A 23,412-nucleotide genomic window follows, 5' to 3' on the forward strand; every position below is an offset into this window, starting at 1 on the left:
AATACAATTGTTTTAGAATACTACCAAGTGAAAACAAAATAAGAATCCACTATTTCAGACAGCATTACCTGATGAACAGAATTTCCCTCAATTTTTTTTTTTGCCCAATAACCCTATTAAAATAAAGGAGATGAAAAATATACGAAACCTAATTTATTAAAATGCCCAGATATTAAAATGCCTTCTATTCAAGTCCCTCTAAGATACCCTTAATAATATTAGCATTATTATCATTGCCACAACCTTAATTATAACATCCCTTTCCATATAAAAATGCAGACAAAGGGTTTATATAAGATTAAATCAACTGGAATTTACAAATGACTTAGTCATTTTTCTCATATATGTAAGTACACGAAGCCAATGATACACTTCAAACATGGAATCAAGTCCTAGTTCTCACTTCAAAATACTGAAAAATAAAACAAGCCAAACAGTAAACATGTAACAGGTTTGGACTTATTTTTATAAATAAGAATGTCTAAATGGTATATGCAACATGTAAGCACAGTTATTTAAAACTCAGGGAGTTTTAGCTAAAAGGAACTAGACTGTCTTCCTTAAGGAGGCCATTGAGGCCCCAAATACATCTATGAGCAAATATGCACATATTAAATATTAAAACTTAAAAATACTAAAATATTAAACTTTAAATTACTAAAATATTAAATATTAATATTTAAACTTAATATTAAATATTAAACTTAAAAATACTAAAAATATTAAAATCAAAGAAATGTGTGCAGGAATATACTGTGATCCCAATTAAACACACTAAATTTTTTTCTGGGAATTTAATTTTAAGCTAATATATATAAATTTTAAGTTAATATATATATAAACAGGCTACAGGAACATGCCAGTATTAATAATAAAATAAAATTACCTGTTGAACAAAAACATTGTTGAGGTGACTGGCTAGTCTCCGGGCAAAATGCTCTCGCAAATCACTGAAACGCTGCTGTTGCTGTTTGACTGCCAGAAGCATGTCATGGCCTGAAATCATAACATTTTTTGACTTATTTAATGCGTAAAAAGGGTTCCTCGATGTTTAATGAATACCTTTATAACAGTATCCATATTTCAGTTTTGAGGAACCCAAAGTTTTACTGGTTTATTCGTATGCTTTGTAAAAGAAAGGTAAGGGGAAAAAAACAGTATAGCACAGTGGTTCTCACAGTGGGGTCCTGCCTCAGCATCATCTGGGAACTGTTAGAAACATGGATTCCAAGGTCTCAGCCCAGACCTACTGATTCTGGAGGTGGCACCTGGCAATTTGTATGTTCTCAAGCCTTCTAGGTCAGTGGTCCCCAACCTTTTTGGTACCAGGGACCGGTTTCGTGGAAGACAATTTTTCCACAGATGGTGGTGGCGGGGAATGGTTCAGGCGGTAACGCGAGCGATGGGGAGCAGCAGATGAAGCTTCGCTCGCTCGCCTGCCGCTCACCTCCTGCTGCGCGGCCCAGTTCCTAACAGGCCGCGGACCAGTACCAGTTGCAGCCCCAGGGGTTGGGGACCCCTGCTCTAGGTGATTCTGATGCAAACTCAAGTTTTGGAACTGCTGGCGTAGCAAAACCTTATGTCATCTACTTTGTGCTAGGTTCTATGGACAGTACTGAAGAAAAATCCTGGTGTTAACCAGAGTCATTGATGGTCAATCAGAAGGAATTGAAATGAAAAATTTCTTAGTGCTAATATGAATTATGTTTGATAATAAGTGAAACTTGTTTTAATAGCTAAGAATGTAACCCTAAACCGCTTGCCCCACGTACTTCTTGTCAAAAGCTTTATACTAAGTCACAGGCTTAGTCTCAGGTTCTTGGGCAGATTTTATTGTCATACCTGGTCGAAGAGCCACATTCATGCACTGCAGAAGGGCATCCGCGGCGTTGGTACAGGCCTCGATGCCCCTGGAGGAAGCAAGATCTCCTTCCTGAAGGGCCTTTATATGACCTTTGGCCAAGTCCATGTGGTTCTGGAATATATATAAATACACCGTTTGTACATGTACTCTTCAGGAAATTTACAGGTAAGATGCTACTCAATCCTATTACTAGGTCTTTGGAATTTCAGTATTTTAAACCTTGCTCTCCTAAGGAAATCAGAAAATGTTTACAAATGGGCTTTACATATTATTAGATTTTTTTTTATTGTTGTTGGTAATTTATAATCATGCTTACCACAAGGAACTCTATCTCTGATAGGAGTTTTACATTATTAGTGTTACTAAGATGAATCAGGTGGTTGCTCTCAGAGATCTGATCCATTTGTTCTTTTACACTTTGGAGCATTTCCTCATAACTGCTCAGTTTCAATTCAATCTGATCCACCTCCTTTAGAGCCTCATCCAGCAACTTCATTAGGATGTTTACTTGCTTTTCAGAGGCCATGATTGACTGGATGTTGGCCTACAAAGTTAAAAAGATAAGTAATACTTCATATTCTTCAAATGTGTAAAAGAGGTATAAAAATGAAATACTGATAAATCTCTTTGACAGCAGAGTAACAAAGGTTGACATACACATTTAAACATCTAATTTATCACTTTGTGTTTACATTCCACTTTTTTACACAGTATTTCAGGAAAGTACACTTTCCCTTATATCAAGGTTAGAGACCATACCTCAGTATTGCGTATTTGCAGACTGAACAAGTAGGGTTCTGCCCCATGATGCATCATCAGTAATGGTATATTCTCATTTCTATCAATTAAGTGGCATTACACTATGTCATCTCTGATACTTCTTTCAACTCTATCAGCTATAAAAATTTTCTATACTCTGTAATATTTACATAAAACCCTAAATAAAAGCATAATCATCTATGTTAATACCTTAGTCAAGAGGGTAGCAGCAGTATGCCAGTCTTAGAAGAATTCATGGAACTAATTTATAACTGTTGTATGATTTGTACTAACAGGATGTGGAAGAGCCTATTGCCATAAGATAGCTCCTTCTATGGTATTCTTTCTTTTCTCTTTCATTTGGGACTACTTTTTTTCCGAGGCAAAGCAGTAACAAACCACCATCCCTTTATTAATGTTTTCTAAATGATTCTGACTATTGATTCTGAATTCCCTGAAATATGGAAGCTTTCAAATCCAAAATTAAACTGCAAAGTAATATGATGACTTGCAACACAGATGCAATATTAACTAGAAAAGAAAATACAAACCACTAAGCCACATTAAGAAGGCAGATAACACAATATGAGGAAAAAATTTGGGCAAGGAATTAGAAGAGTATCATTGTACAGTTGATGCTATAATTTCACATGTGTTATTTTATACACTATTCATAATAACTCAATTGTAGGTGCAGCCCAACTGTAAAGGCAGCAGGGCTCAGACCCACTGACATCAAGTAGCAAAGGTGGGGTTTGAACTGACCCAGGACAATTTCTACTTTAACATCTTAAAGTCTCTTCTAGGCTTTACTTCCAGAGAGTTTTATAGATTTGTAAGCTTGGACTGTTCGTGTAATCTCTGGGCCTGAGTTCAATCTCATAACTTCCGTACCTTTCATGTATAAAAGGCCAACATTCTTTAAGTCTTTGAATATTTTTTATTCTCTGAGGGTTTTTCTTAAACGCATACCTTGTCTAAACAACACAAAAAAAACCCAAATGTTCCCATTTTAGGTTTTTCTCACAACAGAGGTGCTACTTGCAGCTTTTTACTTTCTAAAAAAATGTAAATAAATAAAGATGTGCATTTAGATACAAACTTAGAAATGTGCGTACAAATGAATAGAGTCTATTCCAAAACATTTCAGCAGGGGAGTCAAACATCCTTTTCCCCTGGCTCTCTGTTTTCACCACACTATCTTGCTCTCTTTGGGTACATGATTCACTTCTTTCAGCCCAATTTCTCTCTTTCTAACCTGTACTTTTTTTTTTTTTTCAAACCACAAAAACGCTATTCTTTTGTACTGAACTATTCTGAGGTGTTTCAGAGGCTGGGGGAATCAACCCCCAAGTTGGCTTCAGGTTGGCTACTTTTTACTTCCATCACTTCATATCAAGAAGCTCCCCAAATCCAGAACCTCAGCCAACTGCCTTCATTGGCCTATTAGGAATGGTTGTCTTTTGAACAAGAACAGTGAAAGACTGAGGGCAGCTGGTAATGCACTTACAGAGGAAGACAGCAATAATCACCCTACCCAGGCTTAAGTGCTCAGGCAGTAAAATATGAACATCACCAGTCTCCTCGATCCACTACACATCACTAATCATAGATTACAAGAAAGGCTTACCCCATCTAGCACCTGCAGCTCTCTGGACAACCTTTCTGCAAAGGCCTCGGCATTCGAAATTGCATACTCACAGCCTTCCATCATTATCTCAATATCCTGCTCTTCTCTTGCATTTAACTCTTGGTATTCATCCACTGCTTCTTCATCGCCTCCTGTCACACTCTGATTTTCTCCACTTGGAACAGATTCTTAAAGAGGGTAAAATTTAAAAATAAAGTAGTAAAAAAAAGTAGGATGGACAATAGCACTGTACTTATAGGTAAGGTCAGTTATAAGCACAGGTCACATTTAGTGGCTGAAAAATAGGAAAAAATGATTCAAAATATATGAAAAAAACCCCCTTATTATTCTGAAGAACCGCATGTGTTAACATAATATCTATTATAACAAAAGCATGCAGTCTAATTCACTGATTTGTGTTAAAATAGGCTTTAGTCACAGTTTCCCAAAACATAATCAAACTATAAAACAAATACAAACCCAGAAACAAAGCACGTGTACAGACTAACCTTTTCCCCCTACCTGAAGTGACTGTTGATCTAACAAAACAATGATTATGAGTTCAGGACACATGAAAAACAATTTGCTTCCCTTTTTTCCCAGGTAACATTTTCTTCTGTTATCTTTGTTCTTTTTGTCTTTGTTATGTTTTGTTTTTTTCTCCAAATAACTTTCAATTGAAATTTTAAAAATGCATCTACAATTCACAATTTATTTTGGGCACTGAAAATATTAACCGAATTTTCCATCTCTTTCTTTAAAAATTTTTCACATGTGTTAATAAAATTTCTAAAGATCAGCTAATAGAAACTTTCTCAGTAACTGTATACTGTAGTAAGAAGAGCAACAACTACATGCTGCATGAAATTACAAAAATTTAAACTGTCTTCCTGCTTCAAAACAAAAGACCACGAGGTCAAATCTGAGATGCTTTCTGGGTAAATGTCTCAGTTCAGTGTTTTGAGAGAATACACTCAGCATGTGGGATTTACATAAATCTTGAGGTTAAGAGAGGTAAAATGAAAAAAATAATTTTTACCCCTAAATAAACCCCAAAACAAAGTCACTGATTTTCATCAACTCATGTGACACGTTAAAATCACAAACACTGGATGTTCGAAATATTCATTATTTTGTATGAAAATGAATATTTGCATTCAGCGTGACATGACACGTTAATCTGTCCTAGAACAAAAAACACCTAATTCAAAGTAACAAATGGTTTACTCTTAAGAATGGCAATTAGGCAGATTTAGATCATGTCCCAGAAAAAAAAGGAGGGGGATAAAACTTTTGGTACAGGCAATTACAGATTACAGTATATAAATATAAGTTCCTTACAGTAGCATCGCCGAGCTCCTAGTCCTTTGAAAGAGTCACTGTGGAAATGTTAAACTGCCATGTGTGACAGCTTCTTAGCTGCTAGGGGGCAGGGAATGCCTAAACCATTCTGTACAGCTCCTTGCACAAGTAAATATTTAAAAATAAACAAATATTTTAAATGATCATAATTGCTTCAGAAGTATTTTCTCTTCCATAAAACAGCCCTTTGGAAGTGAATAATGAATACTATCATCGATTTTTATTACCATATGGATTTTGTAGTAATATACTTTTCCCTGCACACAATTTCATAAAATATGCAACCAACAGTACATAACAACATCAAGTAATAAAAATCTATGGAATAGAATAAGAAGAAAAGGTGTTACGCACCTTCTGTAACTTTAGGCAGTTCTGGAGAGTAAAAAGGTATGAAAAAAGCAGAGGAAAGTAAGCAAAGAATATTAGCTGGCTAGAAACGTACACAGGTTTAAATTTTAAAAATACTACCCATATTTCATTTGAACTTCATGCTACATTAAAGCTTAAAAGACGTCAAATACAACTACAAACTGGAAATATCCACAAGAAGCTAAATTTCCAGTGTTCATCTTTCTTATTCATTTTCTGACAGTGACTAAAAATACATGTATCTTTCTATTTTCTCTTAGTCTTTTAAGAAACAGTACTGCCGAGTCCTTGGAGGAGAAAACTGGGAAACAGATCACTTCCTGGGGATTGTTTATAGGCCATTTGTGACTCATGCGTTTAGTCTAGTTATTTTCACTCAAGGCCCAAACCTTTACCCGGACACTCCCTCACAACGGATTAGTCATAAAACATTGTTAGAAAGGACAAGATGGAAGCAGTTTAAAAAACCACACACGATTATCAGTTCAAGCTGGCTTTTAAGGATTCAAGTCAATGATTTAAAAAAAATCTGGCTGCAAGAATGAAAAAGAAAAGGCCAAACAAAAACTTCACTCTACTTCAGCTGCTAACAAAGTCCTGTTTTAAGAACCTTATTCTACTAAGAAGCCCCAATTATTAGCACGAACATTCAACTGTCACCAATAAAAACTACTAAAGCTGCTACTGCTAACATTTCCAATGAACAGTCTTATTTACTTGAATGATTACTTAGCTCTTAAAAGGAGATGTTGATAATTTCTCATTTGTTTTCTAACATAACCCAAAGCTTAGAGACTTTTTTTTAAAAATGGGAGTTAGTGGCCATAATTTTAAAGTCCAGTAAAACATTAAACAAGTTCATGGACATTAATAAAGCCACTATATGAACTCCATTGAACCAAAGCAACAGTTACTGATTTATAGAAAGTGATTTTCAAAATGAGATCCTTAAGGATCTCAGTATTCTTAAAATTGATCTCAATTAGGTAATATTTATAAAAATAAAAATGTCTACACCTTTGTTTAAGGCCCTGAAAAATTAAATGTCGTCTTTTTTTAAAGCTAGTCACCTCATTCTCAAAAAACAGCAATACTCTTCTCATTGATTTTGGTAATATTCCTTAATGAGGTAAATACAGGTAGGTATGTACTTGCCCATATTGTTGACTGAATGAAATATATTGGTTTAAAATACATCTTAGGCAATAAGTAACAATTGGAAACACATCATATTCGAAAACAGAACAGAAAGCTTACGAATCATTCACTGATCAGAATGTTCAACCCTGAAATGGTTAAAAAAAAAAAAAAAGAAAGCTACTCAGAACAAATTAAGCTGCTATTCAAGGCATGGAAAATTACCATAAATTTCTTAAAGGTCATTCCCTCAACACACTCAACCACCAAGACACTGGAGGCTAATGTTGGCGAGATGGCAACCCTGAGGTCTCCGACACAAGGCCAGCCCCACTGCAGGGAGAAGCATGTGGCCTGAGAGATGTGACTTGCCTCTGCCAGTTCCAAGCATCAAGCCTGAAACCAGTAACGGCCTCACTAATTAATAAGTGATGGACAAGAATACTACATTTAAGGACAGAAAGATAGATGACCAAACAGCAAAGGAATTAAGTAAAACAAAATGGAGAAAGGACAGAGGCAAATGACTAAGTCAAGGAATAGTTTGAAGCATCTGAAATTGCCATTTTTATAGGTCAAAATGGTTGAATATTGGCAATTTCAGATGTTTCACTTGACAGAAGCTTCTATTTTTAAATGCTAACATACAACTTAGGACAAATCTAAGTTTTCTTTCTAATATATAATTTAGAACAAATATACTTTTTTTTTTCTCAATAAACAGGGGCAACAACTCTGTCCACCTGCTGTTACTTCAATTGCTTCCTTTGAGATAAAGAATACAACACAAATTGCATCCGCAAGGCACACAGAACCCATCTTCTCACAACGTGTATGTCTTTATAAAAGAAATTTTAAAAGAAAAAAAACTCATTGTATGTTTTCAACAATTAACAGTAGAGTTTTTGTCTTATAACACAAAACAATCCCTAGTAATATTCCTGAAGATATACTGATCTAAAATACCCTAATTAACCTCATGTCTTAGGACTTTATCCTGATAATAGAATAATTGTTAATATATAATTGAGTACTTACTATATATCTGGCATTGTTCTCATCATGTTCATATATTAATTTAATCCCTACAACAATCCTATGGAGTTGACACTATTATTATCTCTGTTTCTGACACACGAGAAACTGAAACATAGAGTAACCCAAGGTCACACAGCTATAGTAAGTGACAAAGCCAGTATTTGAACCCAGGCAGTCTGACTCCAGAGTTGTTTCTTAAACACTACACCTACACTCTACACAAAAATACAGCTACAAGGATATTCATCTCAGAGTTGTTTAAGATAAGCAAAGATTGGAAAATTTTTTAAAAGTGATTAGTTAAAAAATTATAGTATATCCAATACAATGGAATACTATGGTGCCATTAAAAATAATGATGGGGTAAGTGTTTAATAACATGGAAAACGTTCATGAAACATTATATGAAAAAGCATGTTAGGTAGCAACATAAATTTCTTTATTTTAAAAAAAGCATTTCAGTATGCATAGAAATGCATAGTTATCTCTGAGGATTAAGTTTATAAGTGATATTCATTTAATTTAATGAATCAGTTTTCTATAATGAACAAGCATCACTTCTGCAATAAGAAAAATTATCTTAAAATTCCTTTACAAAAAAGATAATTCAGAGTTTTAAATACTTTGAGAAATGCCAAATTATATATTCACTTATAGATATACCTGATTTTACATATACATTTTTATTTAACTTTACCTTCCAAAAGCTGTGAGCTAACATTGACAAAATCAATTTTCTTCCGGAGATATCGCTGATTCAGTTTCCAAATGCACGAAATAAATGCATTCTTTTCAGCAGTGCTGCTGGCAACCCATTTATATATTTTTTCAAAATGTAAATCAAATTCAGGATTTTCCTGAAATAAAAATATACAAAAGATACTGTTTTTGATCATAACCTCTTTTCATTATTGTAAAATATATATTTCAATAAAACAAAAAGAAGTTGAAGCTGTTGTTGGAAAAAATAATCAGCATTACAAATCTACTAAAAGGGGGACTTCCCTGGTGGCACAGTGCTTAAGAATCCGCCTGCCAATGCAGGGGACACAGGTTCGAGCCCTGGTCCAGGAAGATCCCACATGCCGCAGAGCAACTAAGCCCGTGCAGCACAACTACTGAGCCTGCGCTCTAGAGCCCACGAGCCACAACTACTGAGCCTCTGTGCCACAACTACTGAAGGCCGCATGCCTAGAGCCTGTGCTCCACAAGAGAAGCCACTGCAATGAGAAGCCCATGCACTGCAATGAAGAGTAGCCCCCGCTCGCTGCAACTAGAGAAAGCGCACGCACAGCAATGAAGACCCAACGCAGCAAAAAAAAAAAAAAAAATCGACTAAAAGGTTTTTTCCCCTCACTGAAACTGGTAATGTCAACACAAGCACAACTAAGTTATGTTTATATAATGTCATATCTAAATATCTACACAGAGATACTCTCCAATAACTATAAATAAATCAAAATTAAATTCTACTTGAAATGGATGAGATGGAGAATAGATTAGTGGTTGTCAGGAGTCAGGGATTGTTGGGGGGAGGAAAGAGGATGGGTGTGCTATAAAGAGGTAGCTGAGGGAGCTCTTTAAGGTGCTGTAATACTTCTGTACCTTGATTGTAGCAGTGGTTACATGGACCCGCACATAATAAAATGGCAAAGAACGGCACACACACACACACACACACACACACACACAACACACACACACAAAATCGACTAAGTGACTTGCAGAGAATGGTTCGGAGAATTCAATTTATAGCACAAATTTTGTTTACCTCTCAAAAGAAGCTGGATTAAAAACAACATAGTGTTTTGGTAATTTCCTTTCTATGCCCCTTGGGTCTATGAGTGAAAGTATAGGATGTCTACTTAATGGCCTGTGTCTCAGCTTCCTAGTTTATAGGATGACAGTGGTTTCTGGTTTTGATGTGGACCTAATTTTTCTTTTTAAATTGTCTATGGGGTTTTAGAGTTATACTTTTTCTTTGATAATGTGCTATTATTCACAGCTGTGAATCTTCTCATTATAACATGTGAGAAAAAATACAATCTATACCCTAGTGTGATTTCCAAGAACAAATGAGGTGAAAAGCAGGGACTGCTCCTGTTTACAATTCTGAAAATACAGAACAAATAAAGGTGTCTCAAAAGTAAAAAATACTGGCCTTTTAAGGTCCTTTCAAATGAAAAAGAAGTTCAACTGGTGTGAGAGAGCTGCAATATGCTCTCTACATGTCTCTTAAGCCACATTACAGAAATATTTTCATGCCTTGATATTCTCCCTTGAATTTAGAACTACTTGACCACTGTATAAAATATGAAAACATATGGATGTATACTTTTCTTCACATCCAAGGAATTAAAAATAGGCTCAAATGTTTTTAATGTTCTATAGAAGGCTAATCATGTATTCAATTAATTTGAAGTGTTATTTAGGGGGAATAAAATGTAGTAAAGACCATAAGTAGGCAAGGAAAGTGATATGACTTTCACTGTGAAGATGTGGGATAATTTAGGGATCAAGACTTACCTATGGTACAATCATATTACAGTAGCATGGATGTACTAATGAATTTATAGCTCAATAAGCAGAATTAAAGTGACAAAAGATTAAAAACTTTCACTTACAACGAAAAGGTAACTGCATTATAAATTGGGCAGCCACTATGGAAAACAGTATGGAGGTTCCTCAAAGAGCTAAAAATAGAGTTGCCATATGATACAGCAATCCCACTCCTGGGCATACACCTGGACGAAACTATAATCTGAAAAGATAAATGCACCCCAATGTTCACTGCAGCACTATTTACCACAGCCACGACAGAAAAACAACCTATATGTCCATCGACAGATGAATGGATAAAGATGATGTGGTACATATATACAATGAAATACTACTTAGCCATAAAAAAGAATGAAATAATGCCATTTGCAGCAACATGGATGCAACTAGAGAGTATCATACTAAGTGAAGTAAGTCAGACGGAGGACAAATACATATGATATCACTTATATGTGGAATCTAAAATGTGACACAAATGAACTTATCTGTGAAACAGAAACAGACTCACTGACATAGAGAACAGACTTGCGGTTGCCAAGGGGGAGGAAAGGTGGGGAAGGGATGTATTGCGAGTTTGGGATTAGCGGATCCAAACTATTATACATAGATTAGATAAACAAGGTCCTACTGTATAGCACAGGGAACTATATTCAATATTCTGTGATAAACCATAGTAGAAAAGAATATGAAAAAGAATGTTGGGCATCCCTGGTGGCACAGTGGTTGGGAATCTGCCTGCCAATGCAGGGGACACGGGTTCAAGCCCTGGTCTGGGAAGATCCCACATGCCGCGGAGCAACTAGGCCCGTGAGCCACAATTGCTGAGCCTGCGCGTCTGAAGCCTGTGCTCCGCAACAAGAGAGGCCGTGATAGTGAGAGGCCCGCGCACTGCGATGAAGAGTGGCCCCCGCTCGCCACAGCTAGAGAAAGCCCTCACACAGAAACGAAGACCCAACACAGCCAAAAATAAATAAATAAATAAAAATTTTAAAAAATAAGTAAATAAAAGGAACATAAAAAAAAGAAAGAATGTATATATATGTATAACTGAATCACTTTTCTGTACAGCAGAAATTAACACAACATTGTAAACCAACTATACTTCAATAAATTTTTTTTAAAAAAAGGCAAATGTGGACAAGGATGTCCACTCTCACCACTATTCAACATAGTTTTGGAAGTCCTAGCCACGGCAATCAGAGAAGAAAAAGAAATAAAAGGAATACAAATTGGAAAAGAAGTAAAACTGTCACTGTTTGCAGATGACATGACACTATACATAGAAAATCCTAAAGATGCTACCAGAAAACTACTAGAGCTAATCAATGAATTTGGTAAAGTTGCAGGATACAAAATTAATGCCCAGAAATCTCTTGCATTCCTATACACTAACAACGAAAGATCGGAAAGAGAAAGTAAGGAAACAATCCCATTCACCATTGCAATAAAAAGAATAAAATACCTAGGAATAAAGCTACCTAGGGAGACAAAAGACCTGTATGCAGAAAACTATAAGACACTGATGAAAGAAATTAAAGATGATACCAACAGTTGGAGAGATATACCATGTTCTTGGATTGGAAGGATCAATATTGTGAAAATGACTATACTACGGAAAGCAAACTACAGATTCAATGCAATCCCTATCAAATTACCAATGGCATTTTTTAGAGAACAAGAACAAAAAATCTTAAAATTTGTATGGAGACACAAAAGACCCCGAAAAGGCAAAGCAGTCTTGAGGGAAAAACACGGAGCTGGAGGAATCAGACTCCCTGACTTCAGACTATACTACAGAGCTACAGTAATCAAGACAATATGGTACTGGCACAAAAACAGAAACATAGATCAATGGAACAGGATAGAAAGCCCAGAGATAAACCCACGCACCTATGGTCAACTAATTTATGACAAAGGAGGCAAGGATATACAATGGAGAAAAGACAGTCTCTTCAGTAAGTGGTGCCAGGAAAACTGGACAGCTACATGTAAAAGAATGAAATTAGAACACTCCCTAACACCGTACACAAAAATAAACTCAAAATGGATTAGAGACCTAAATTTAAGACTGGACACTGTAAGACTCTTAGAGGAAAACATAGGAAGAACACTCTTTGACATAAATCACAGCAAGATCTTTTTTGATCCACCTCCTAGAGTAATGGAAATAAAAACAAAAAAAAACAAATGGGACTTAATGAAACTTCAAAGCTTTTGCACAGCAAAGGAAACCATAAACAAGACGAAAAGACAACCCTCAAAATGGGAGAAAATATTTGCAAATGAATCAACGGACAAAGGATTAATCTCCAAAATATATAAACAGCTCATGCAGCTCAATATTAAAAAAACAAACAATCCAATCAAAAAATGGGCAGAAGACCTAAGTAGACATTTCTCCAAAGAAGACATACAGATGGCCAAGAAGCACATGAAAAGCTGCTCAGCATCACTAATCATTAGAGAAATGCAAATCAAAACTACAATGAGGTATCACCTCACACCAGTTAGAATGGGGATCATCAGAAAATCTACAAACAACAAATGCTGGAGAGGGTGTGGAGAAAAGGGAACCCTCTTGCACTGTTGGTGGGAATGTAAATTGATATAGCCACTATGGAGAAGAGTATGGAGGTTCCTTAAAAAACTAAAAATAGAATTACCATATGATCCAGCAATCCCACTACTGGGCATATACCCAGAGAAAACCATAATTCAAAAAGACACATGAGGGCTTCCCTGGTGGCGCAGTGGTTGAGAATCTGCCTGCCAATGCAGGCGACACGGGTTTGAGTCCTGGTCTGGGAAGATCCCACATGCCACGGAGCAACTAGGCCCGTGAGCCACAATTACTGAGCCTGCGCGTCTGGAGCCTGTGCTCCGCAACAAGAGAGGCCGCGACAGTGAGAGGCCCGCGCACCACGATGAAGAGTGGCCCCCGCTTGCCACAACTAGAGAAAGTCCTCGCACAGAAACAAAGACCCAACACAGCCAAAAATAAATTAATAAAAAAAAAAAAAAAAAAAAAAAAGACACATGAACCCCAATGTTCACTGCAGCACTATTTACAATAGCCAGGTCATGGAAGCAACCTAAATGCCCATCGACAGACGAATGGATAGAGAAGATGTGGTACATATATACAATGGAATATTACTCAGCCATAAAAAGGAACGAAACTGGGTCATTTGTAGAGACGTGGATGGATCTAGAGACTGTCATACAGAGTGAAGTAAGTCAGAAAGAGAAAAACACATATCGTATATTAACGCATATATGTGGAACCTAGAAAAATGGTACAGATGAACCGGTTTGCAGGGCAGAAACTGAGACACAAATGTAGAGAACAAACGTATGGACACCAAGGGGGGAAAGCGGTGGAGGGGGGTGGTGGTGGTGGTGGTGGTGTGATGAATTGGGACATTGGGATTGACATGTATACACTGATGTATATAAAATGGATGACTAATAAGAACCTGCTGTATAAAAAAATAAATAAAATAAAATTCAAAAATTCAAAAAAAAATTGCATTAGTATTTATAAAGAAATCTAAGAGTCTTGGCAACTCATATGAAGCTTGACGGGAAATGATCTCTTCCCTGGGAATATTTCACATAATGCCATAAAAGAGGCTGACTGCTCCAGCAGCAACACTCACACAAATCAATGTGTGATGCAGGGACTTCCCTGGTGGTGCAGTGGTTAAGAATCCGCCTGCCAATGCAGGGGACACGGGTTCGAGCCCTGGTCTGGGAAGATGCCACGTGCCGCGGAGCAACTAAGCCCAGGAGCCACAACTACTGAGCCCATGTGCCACAACTACTGAAGCCTGCGTGCCTAGATCCCGTGCTTCGCAACAAGCGAAGCCACGACAATGAGAAGCCCATGCACCGCAACGAAGAGTAGCCCCCGCTCACCGCAACTAGAGAAAGCCCACGTGCAGCAACGAAGACGCAACGCAACCATAAATAAATAAATAAATAAAATTTAAAAAAAAATAATGAGTGATGCAAAATGGCTAATGTTAGGCTATGTATAAAAATTTTATGTTTTATATCCATATGTAGCATACACACACCAAGATGCCTGCATAAAATGAAAAAAAATCCATTAAGCAAGTCAGCAATGAGGTGTCAGCTGAGGAAAGCATTTAAATAAGCATTCAGCAATGTTAATGAATTACACAAGTCAATGGGGTTATGAAGTGTGGAACTATTGAAGAGAAAAAGGCTTTTTAATAAAGGTGAATTTCTAAAAAGCCTTTGAAGTATTTTGTCTTAAACAGAAAATCTCTACTCTTGATCCTTCTCGTAATAACAGAAATTATTAAATAATTGAAGTGTTTTTAACAATCTCATTTTCACGTTCTTTCCAAATACATATACACGCACCCACATTCAAAGCCCCTGCCAGACCCCGTTTTCCACATCCCACATTTTTCTAAAAACTGGGTGCTTTTTAGGAATAAAGCAAAGGCCCAGTTTGCCTAAAATATTTAAAGAAAAGGCATTCTTTACATTTTGGAAGAAATCTCAACTCTACAGATATGCAGGACTCTCCTAAAGCTGTTTCTGCTTCATTAAAAAAATCTTCTTGCACCTGACTCAACTGCCTGTCATGCTGTCCAGCTTTTAGTTCCTCAGAGGTCTGTAACCAGGTCAGCATAAAACCAGACTTTTATTTTATCAGACTGCTCTACAAAGGTAGTTTTCACTTCTCTGTGCCTTTTTAATCACCGTATGAGACTTGCAGAGTTCAGTCAACGGGCACATGTAGTTACAGTACTGTAAGCCTTGCTATCAGCCCCATCCACAGCACAGTAGATGTGGTGCAAGGCATTCCCTAGAGCTCTGGAGGTGCCTCTGGGCTGCAGAGGAAGATGAGGGGCAGGGTTAGAGAGGCTGAAGAGGAAGAAGCACCTACTTTAACCTGAGGGGCTCTACTTTATTTCTTTTTTTTTTTTTTAAAAAAAGGGTATTGCTGTGAAATGCCTCGAACTGTCAGGAATAAAGGTGGCCCTTTATCACGATTATCGTATTATTCAACTTTCCTGGAGTTTGAGTGTGACTTAAGGTGTAAGGTATCTTATTCTTTAATATCTTATTTAATATCTTATTTAATGTCTTATATCTTATTCTTCAAAGTCCTTAAAATAAGGGGTGAAACTCACTATCACTGCCATCACTTGAGCCACATTATTCAAACCATAGCTTCAGAGGGCCAGCTTGGCTGCCTCAGCTGGTGATTCTATATTATTTTTAAGGACTACCTAAGGAAGATTCACTTTGGTTATATTTTCTGTGATTTCTGAACTAGGTTTTACCAAAACAATGATTTTTTAAAAAACTACTCACACAACACACCACTTTAAAATCCATACTAATTTATGGATTTTATACTAAGTATACCTAATCTAAATACAGATATGTACAGTCAAGGTTATTTTGCTCTAGTTATGTAGCTTGTGAACAAACATAATTGTAGCTCAAAAAAAAAAAAAGCACAAACAATGAAACCAGCTTACATACATACTTATATTAAGTAGCCTGCGAATGAGAAGTGAGAGAATGGAAGGTTGGATAATACACTTTAGACTAATTGCTGGTTAGGTGGTGAACTACTGGGTCACAAAACAAGTTTAGATCATCTTAGAAGACAACATACTATGTTATAAAATGAAAGACACTTTCTGAATTCATGTCAAAGAACAAAAACATACTTTAATAGCATCCTTGGCATCTACCACAGCAAGGTCTCGAAGGGCCCAAGCAATCTGCCTTTTGTAGAAATCTCCTTTATCAGATTTCTTGACTTTGACCACCTTCACCTGCACGGGGCGTTCCGTTGTCACTGTTGAATAAAACACACACTTTCATTAGAGACATTATTCATTTCCTCATTCTTCATTCATTCATGGCAAACACAGCTGTCAGGTGCCTGGACACAATACTAAAACAGGAATAGTATTTCATAACAAATGCTATGACTGAGGAATACACAGAATACTAATGGAAGAATCTAAATCAGACTAAGAAGGTCAGAGGCAGATTACTTGAGAAGTAAAACTCTTAAAACTCAAAAATAAGAAAAAAAATTCAGGTTAAAAAAATGGGCCAAAGACCTTGACAGACACCCGACCAAAGAAGATATATAGACCACAAATAAGCATATGAAAAGATGCTCCACAGCATATGCCATCAGGGAAACGTAAATTCAAATGACAAGGAGATACCACTACACACCTATTAGAATGGCCAAAATCCAGAGCACTGCCAACACCAAATGCTGGTGAGGATGCGAAGCAACATGCACTGTCATTCACTGACGGTGGGAATTAAAAATGGTACAGTCACTTTGGAGGAGAGTTTGGCAGTTTCCTAACAAAACTAAACATACTCTTACCATATTATCCAGCAACTGCATTCCTTGGTATTTACACAAAGGAGCTGAAAACATATGTCCACACAAAAATCTGCACACGGATATTTATAGCTGCTTTATTTATAACTGCTAACTTGGAAGCAACCAAGATGTCCTTCAGTAGGTGAATGGATAAATAAACTGTGGTACATCCAGACAATGGAATGTTATGCAGCACTAAAAAGAAATGAGCTATAAGCCATGAAAACACATGGAGGAAAGCTAAATGCATATTACTAAGTGAAAGAAACCAATCTGGGAAGGTTACATACTATTTGATTCCAATTACTGTATGACATTCTGGAAAAGGCAAAACTGTGGAGACAGTAAAAAGATCAGTGGTTGCCAGGGATTGGGGAAGAGATGACCAGGCAGAGCACGGAGGATTTTTAGGGCAGTTAAAATACTCTATATGACATTATCCATTTGTCCAAACCCAACACCAAGAGTGAAACCTACAGTAAACTATGGACTTTGGGTGATTATGATTTGTTAACGTAGATTCATTCTTGGTAACAAATGTACCACTGTGGTGAGTAGTGTTAACAAAGTGAAAGGCTATGCATGTGTGGGGAAAGGGGCATAAGGGAAATCTCTGTACCTACCTCTCAATTTTCTTATAAACCTAAAGCTGCTCTAAAAAAAATAAAGTCTTAAAAATGTATTAATACTAACAAGAGTTATTATTTACGATAGTATTAAAAATCTAGGAATAAATAAATACCTAAGGGTAAATATAACACATGTACAAAGCCTTTAAAATTATAAAACTTGGGACTTCCCTGGTGGTCCAGTGGTTAAGACTCCGTGCTCCCAATGCAGGGGGCCCAGGTTTGAGCCCTGGTCAGGTAACTAAATCCCGCATGCCGCAACTAAGAGCCCACATGCTGCAACTAAATATCCCGCATGTGGCAACAAAGATCCCTCGTGCTGCAACTAAGACCCAGCACAGCCAAATAAATAAATAAACATTTAAAAAATAATAATAATAAAATTATAAAACTTATTGAAAGTCTTTAAAACTATAAACCTTACTGCAAGGCATTAAAGAAGACCAAGATAAATGGAGAACCACACCATATTCACGAACAGAAGACTTAATATCATAAAATGCAAGTTCTCTCCAAAGTGAACTATAGATTCAAAACAATTCCAATCAAAATCCCAACAAAATTTGGGACTTGATTCTAAAATTCAGATGAAAAAACAAAATACCCACAAGACAACATAAAATCCAGATATAAGAAAGGACCCAGAAACAAACACACTCACACTCATCACTATAAACACAGACACAGGTAAATCAAAGATTGAAATGCGAAAGGTAAAATTATAAAACTTATAGAATGTAATATAGAATACTTTTATTACTCCAGGGTATGGAAGGACATCTTAAATAAGACACAAAAAGGGGAAGCCATAAATGATCAGATTGATTAATCTGATTTCATTAAAAGGCATCACAAAAAGTGAAAAGATAAGCCATAAACTGGGATGCATACAACCAACAAATTGGTATCCAAATTACATGCAGAACTTAAAGAAATCAGTAAAAGGACGACCAACAGAATAGAAAAACGAGTAAAAGGCTTAAACAGGTAAATTTCTTAGGCAAGAAAATTAATGGCTAATCAATCCATGAAAAGAGGCTCAATCTCATTATTACTTAGGGAAATGCAATTTAAAACCACAACGAGATTCTATTTCACACCCACCAGATTGGAAACAAGTCTGTCAAAACCAAGTTTAGACTAGGATGTGGAGAACCTGAAACACACACTGCTTGTGGGAGTGAAAACCAGTACAACTACTTTTGAAAATAATCTGGTATTAGGGTAGTGTTGACCATTCACTGCCTATGACCCGGCAATCTCACATTTAGGTGTCTACCCTAGAAGATTCTTGCCTGTATACACTGGCAGACAAGGACAAACATGCTCACAGAAGTGCTGCCCGCATAGGAAACCTGGAAACAAACCTCCTGGTCATCCCTGGTAGGATGGGTAAGTAAACAGCAGTACTCTCAGAGTAGAATACTACACAGCAGTAGAAATGAAAGAATTACAGCTATAGGAGAAAATCAAGAGATAACACTCACAAACACAAACATACTGTTGAGTGGAAAAAGTCACAAATGAATACCTGTGCTATGATTCAATTTATGTGAAGGTCAAAGTCACGCAAATATAACAATGTATATTCGAGATTACAAATACATATGGTAAAATGATAAAGAAAAGCAAGGAAAGAGTAAATCAAAACTCAGGACACTAGCTACCTCTTAATGAGGGAGAGAAGGGAATGGGAGCAGGGCAGGGCACACAGGAGACTTCAAAGGTAATGGTAAAATTCTTCTTATTCTGGATAGTGGTATATATAAGTGTTCACACCTTATATGTATGTTACAGAAATACTTTTGTGGGACTTCCCTGGTGGTGCAGTGGTTAAGAATCCGCCTGCCAATGCAGGGGACACGGGTTTGATCCCTGGTCTGGGAAGATTCCACACGCCACAGAGCAACTAAGCCTGTGCGCCACAACTACTGAGCCTGTGCTCCAGAGCCCTGAGCCACAACTACTGAGCCCGAGTGCCGCAACTACTGAAGCCCAAGCACCTAGAGCCCGTGCTCCACAACAAGAGAAGCCACCACAATGAGAAGCCTGTGCGCGGCAACTAGAGAAAGACCGTGCGCAGCAACAAAGACCCAATGCGGCCAAAAGTAAATAAAATAAATAAATTAAAAAAAAAAAATTTTGTGTCTACTCAAGATTTACTTAAAGACAATTGAAAAAAAACGAATTTGTTGGCCCAATTTTCCAATCACAGAAACAATGAGAATATTTAATTTTATTTATTTATTTTTTAAATTGAATTTCTTTTTTTTTTAAAAGTGATACATGGTCATTCTTTTATTTTTTAAATTTTTAAAATTTATTTATTTGGCTGCATCAGGTCTTAGTTGCAGTTCACAGGATCTTCTTTGTGGGATGCAGGATCTTTTGTTGCAGCACGCAGGCTTCTCTAGTTGTGCTGTGCAGGCTTAGCTGCCCCGTGGCACGTGGGATCTTAGTTCCCTGACCAGGGATCGAATGCATGTCCCCTGCACTGGAAGGCAGATTCTTAACCACTGGACCACCAGGGAAGTCCGAGAATATTTTAAACAATGAGGAAATGACCCCTAGGGAATAAAAGAATGCCAAACAAGAACCTTGACTTACTAGATACCCACCTGTGGCACACAAAAAACAGTTCTTTTTCTTTTTTCCTGCTTTGCAGACATTGACAATACTCAGCAGGCGTTCATCATTTGGTGTAAAAATGTCTCTTTGTAATGCGTGCTTGATTGCTGTCATCTTTACTCAGCTGAAAAAATTCAGAGTATAGATATTATACTCATTCTCAAAATCATTCTATCTTACATTGTTCCATTTAGGATTAAAAAATGATCTTATTTATGGCAAATAAGTGTAGGATGAATGATTTAATACATTAGTACACCTACATCATAAAAATAAAAAGCTGTATGTCTGGAAAAGAAATTAGAGAACCAGTGATATCAAACTCTAAAATCTTTGGAAGTGTTCACCAAATATTATAATATTTTTTAAAAATTTAGGAAAAAATTAAAAAACCCACGCCCAATCTTCAAATATAAATTTCCTATATAAAGAACTCTTACAACTCAACAATAAAAAGACAAGTAACCCAGTTAAAAACTGAGCAAAGGATCTGAATAGACATTTCTCCAAGGAAGAGATACAAATGGCCAATAAGCACATGGAAAGATGCGCAACATCATTAGCCATTAGGGAAATGCAAATCAAACCCACATTGAGATACCTACCACTTTACACCGCTAGGATGGCTAAAATTAAAAAGACAAGTGTTGGTAAAGGTGTAGAGAAAAAGGAAGTCTCATATATTGCTGGTGACTATAAAATGCTGCAGCCACTTCAGAAAACAGCTTGGTGGTTCCTCAAAAAGTTAAACATGGTTTTACCATATGACCCAGCAATTCCACTCCTAGGTATATACTCAAGAGAACTGCTAAACATATGTCCACACAAAATCGTGTACATAGATGTCCATAGCAGTATTGTTCACCATAGTCAAAATGTGGAAACATCTCAAATGTCCTGATGAACAGCAAAATGAAATATATCCATACAGTATAATATTATTTGGCCATAAAAAAGGAACAAAGTACTGATACATACTACAACATCAGTGAATCCTGAAAACATGATGCTACGTGAAAGAAGCCAGTTACAAAGAACCACATATTTTATGATTCCATTCATGTGAAATGTCCAGAGTAGACAAATCCACATAGATGGATTGATTTGTGGTTGCCAGGGGCTGAGGGCAAGAAGGAATGGGGAGTGACTGCTAATGTGTATGGGGCTTCTTTTTGGGGTGATGAAAATGTCCTTGAATTAGATAGTAGTGATGTTTTTATAACCCTTTGAATATACTGGAAACCACTGAATTACATACTGAAAAAGGGTGAATTTTATGGTATATTAATCATTTTTCTTCAAATATAACAAGTTACATATTTGAAAAAAAACTCACTGCAACTTTATTTTTTGAATATACTGTATATATATATTCGTGTGTATATACATTATTATTTCCAATGCAGATGTATAGTATTTCATACGTGTGAGCTTGCTTAGGAAATTTAACTCCTAGTTCTAACACTGCTTCTATGGGAAAATGAAGAAATTATGAGTTTTAAATAAATGACTTAGAGTGAATTTTTAAAACACACGGACACTTTTGTAAACTATAGGTATCTCCTATATTTTACTCAATTTGGAAAACTTCTATCCCTGCTCCAACTCAAAAAATTGCTTTTCTCACAAAAATCGCACTTCTATCCCTCTTTCTCCTCATCTCTGCCTCTAGTCTCCTGACGGCCTCCCCCCCTCCTGTTCTCCTAGTCCATCTGGCCTCTCCAAGCTTAGTTTCTTTTCCAACCTAGCCTGGAGGCAGTGTTCATTTCCCTACACCCACACCATCCCCTTCAATGATCTTGCTCCATTTGTAGACCAGTTCACTCAGTTCACCAATCTCCACAAACTGTCTTTTTTCTCTACTTCTCTTGGCTACCATATGCCATTTAAGAAGGCCTCATATCCATGTTCATTGCACTCATTACAAATATTTAAATCCAATCAAAGCTAAACTTTCAAAGTTGCTCAGCAATTCCTTAACACCTTCTTTGGTGATTCCTCTTCCTACTCACCATCAATACTGCAAATCCTTATTTCTCTCCTTCAACCCCCAACTCTAGTGTCAGCCTCCTCCCTCTCTGCAAATGACTTCACCGTCTACCCTGCAGAGAATATAGAAGCCATGAAGAGCAAGTTTCCCCAACCGCTTTCTTCTTCATCTCTCTATATTTTCACCCATCTTAACCTCCATTCCACCTATTATAAAATGTCCATGTTACTACCCCTTAATATGTTCTAGGGCCTACACACTGTGTTAAAAGCTCAACTCTATCCTATGCCCAAGCCACGCTGGATACTGGCCAGTTTGCTTTTCTGTCTCTAGGCTCTTGTTTGTGCAATTTCTTTTTCCTGAAATTCTTTTCTCCCTGGGAAATTCCAATTCATCCTTAAGATCCTGCTGAAATGTCACCTCTTCTGTGAAGTAGTCACACACTCAAAGAAAAAAAAAAAATTCCTTTCCTACTTCTCTAATATTTCCCTCTATTCTGCTAACATAGCACTTATAAACCATATTGTCTAGCTAGTTGTATTCTCTCCCCCATTAAAAGTATTTCCTTGCAGGCAAGACCACGTCTTACTCATCTTTGCATTCCAAGAACTTGGCAAAGACATACCAGGCATTTAATAAATTAACCAAAATGACAGCACCAAATAACATGACAACTAAAGCATTCTGCTGATTTTCCTTCATCTACACATAATTTATCCTTTCTGCTCCTGCTGCCAACACACTAACCCAGGTTCATATCAACCACATCTATTAAACACCACAGCATCTGGTTATCTCTTTGCAAGCTTCTACAACCCCAAAACTCTCGACAAATAATAAGAAAACATAGCTTTCATCACAATATGCCCTTGCTCAACCTTTTCCTAATGTTCCCAAATACAAACCTTCCACTCCAAGCTCTCTGTTCATTCTGGTCTTTAAATCTTTGCTTAGGAGCTTTTCCATGCAGGGAGTATCATGTATCCAAACCCTAACTACACTCCATAATTTATATGAAGTTGATTCAATAAAGATCTTAAT

General features: G+C 36.8%; 1 protein-coding gene and 1 long non-coding RNA gene across 12 annotated transcripts in view; one reads left to right on the top strand and one right to left on the bottom strand.

The window, feature by feature from the left end:
• LOC309627985 overlaps positions 1 to 14,249 on the top strand; it is an 85,015-nt gene extending 70,766 nt beyond the window's left edge. The window contains exon 2 of the long non-coding RNA XR_014244088.1: positions 12,852 to 14,249. This is a non-coding gene — a long non-coding RNA (uncharacterized lncRNA). The remainder of the gene's footprint in view (positions 1 to 12,851) is intronic.
• Positions 1 to 23,412, bottom strand: part of EXOC1 (exocyst complex component 1) — a 60,564-nt gene that overhangs the window by 35,862 nt on the left and 1,290 nt on the right. For 6 of the 11 annotated variants that reach the window (XM_082390143.1, XM_082390140.1, XM_082390139.1 and 3 more), the window contains exons 2-9: positions 20,372 to 20,505; positions 16,442 to 16,572; positions 8,860 to 9,019; positions 5,970 to 5,990; positions 4,254 to 4,441; positions 2,181 to 2,408; positions 1,843 to 1,975; positions 887 to 996 (exon numbers count right to left, since the gene is read on the bottom strand). In XM_082390143.1, the coding sequence (XP_082246269.1) occupies positions 887 to 996; positions 1,843 to 1,975; positions 2,181 to 2,408; positions 4,254 to 4,441; positions 5,970 to 5,990; positions 8,860 to 9,019; positions 16,442 to 16,572; positions 20,372 to 20,495 (1,095 nt within the window). In that variant the 5' untranslated portion in view covers positions 20,496 to 20,505. Of the gene's footprint in view, positions 1 to 886; positions 997 to 1,842; positions 1,976 to 2,180; positions 2,409 to 4,253; positions 4,442 to 5,969; positions 5,991 to 8,859; positions 9,020 to 16,441; positions 16,573 to 20,371; positions 20,506 to 23,412 lie in introns of those variants that run through there. The other 5 variants (XM_082390135.1, XM_082390142.1, XM_082390141.1 and 2 more) reach the window with 2 other exon arrangements.

The sequence above is a fragment of the Balaenoptera borealis genome, assembly GCF_965194805.1.
Source record: "Balaenoptera borealis genome assembly, chromosome: 4".
Taxonomy (NCBI): Eukaryota; Metazoa; Chordata; class Mammalia; order Artiodactyla; family Balaenopteridae; genus Balaenoptera; species Balaenoptera borealis.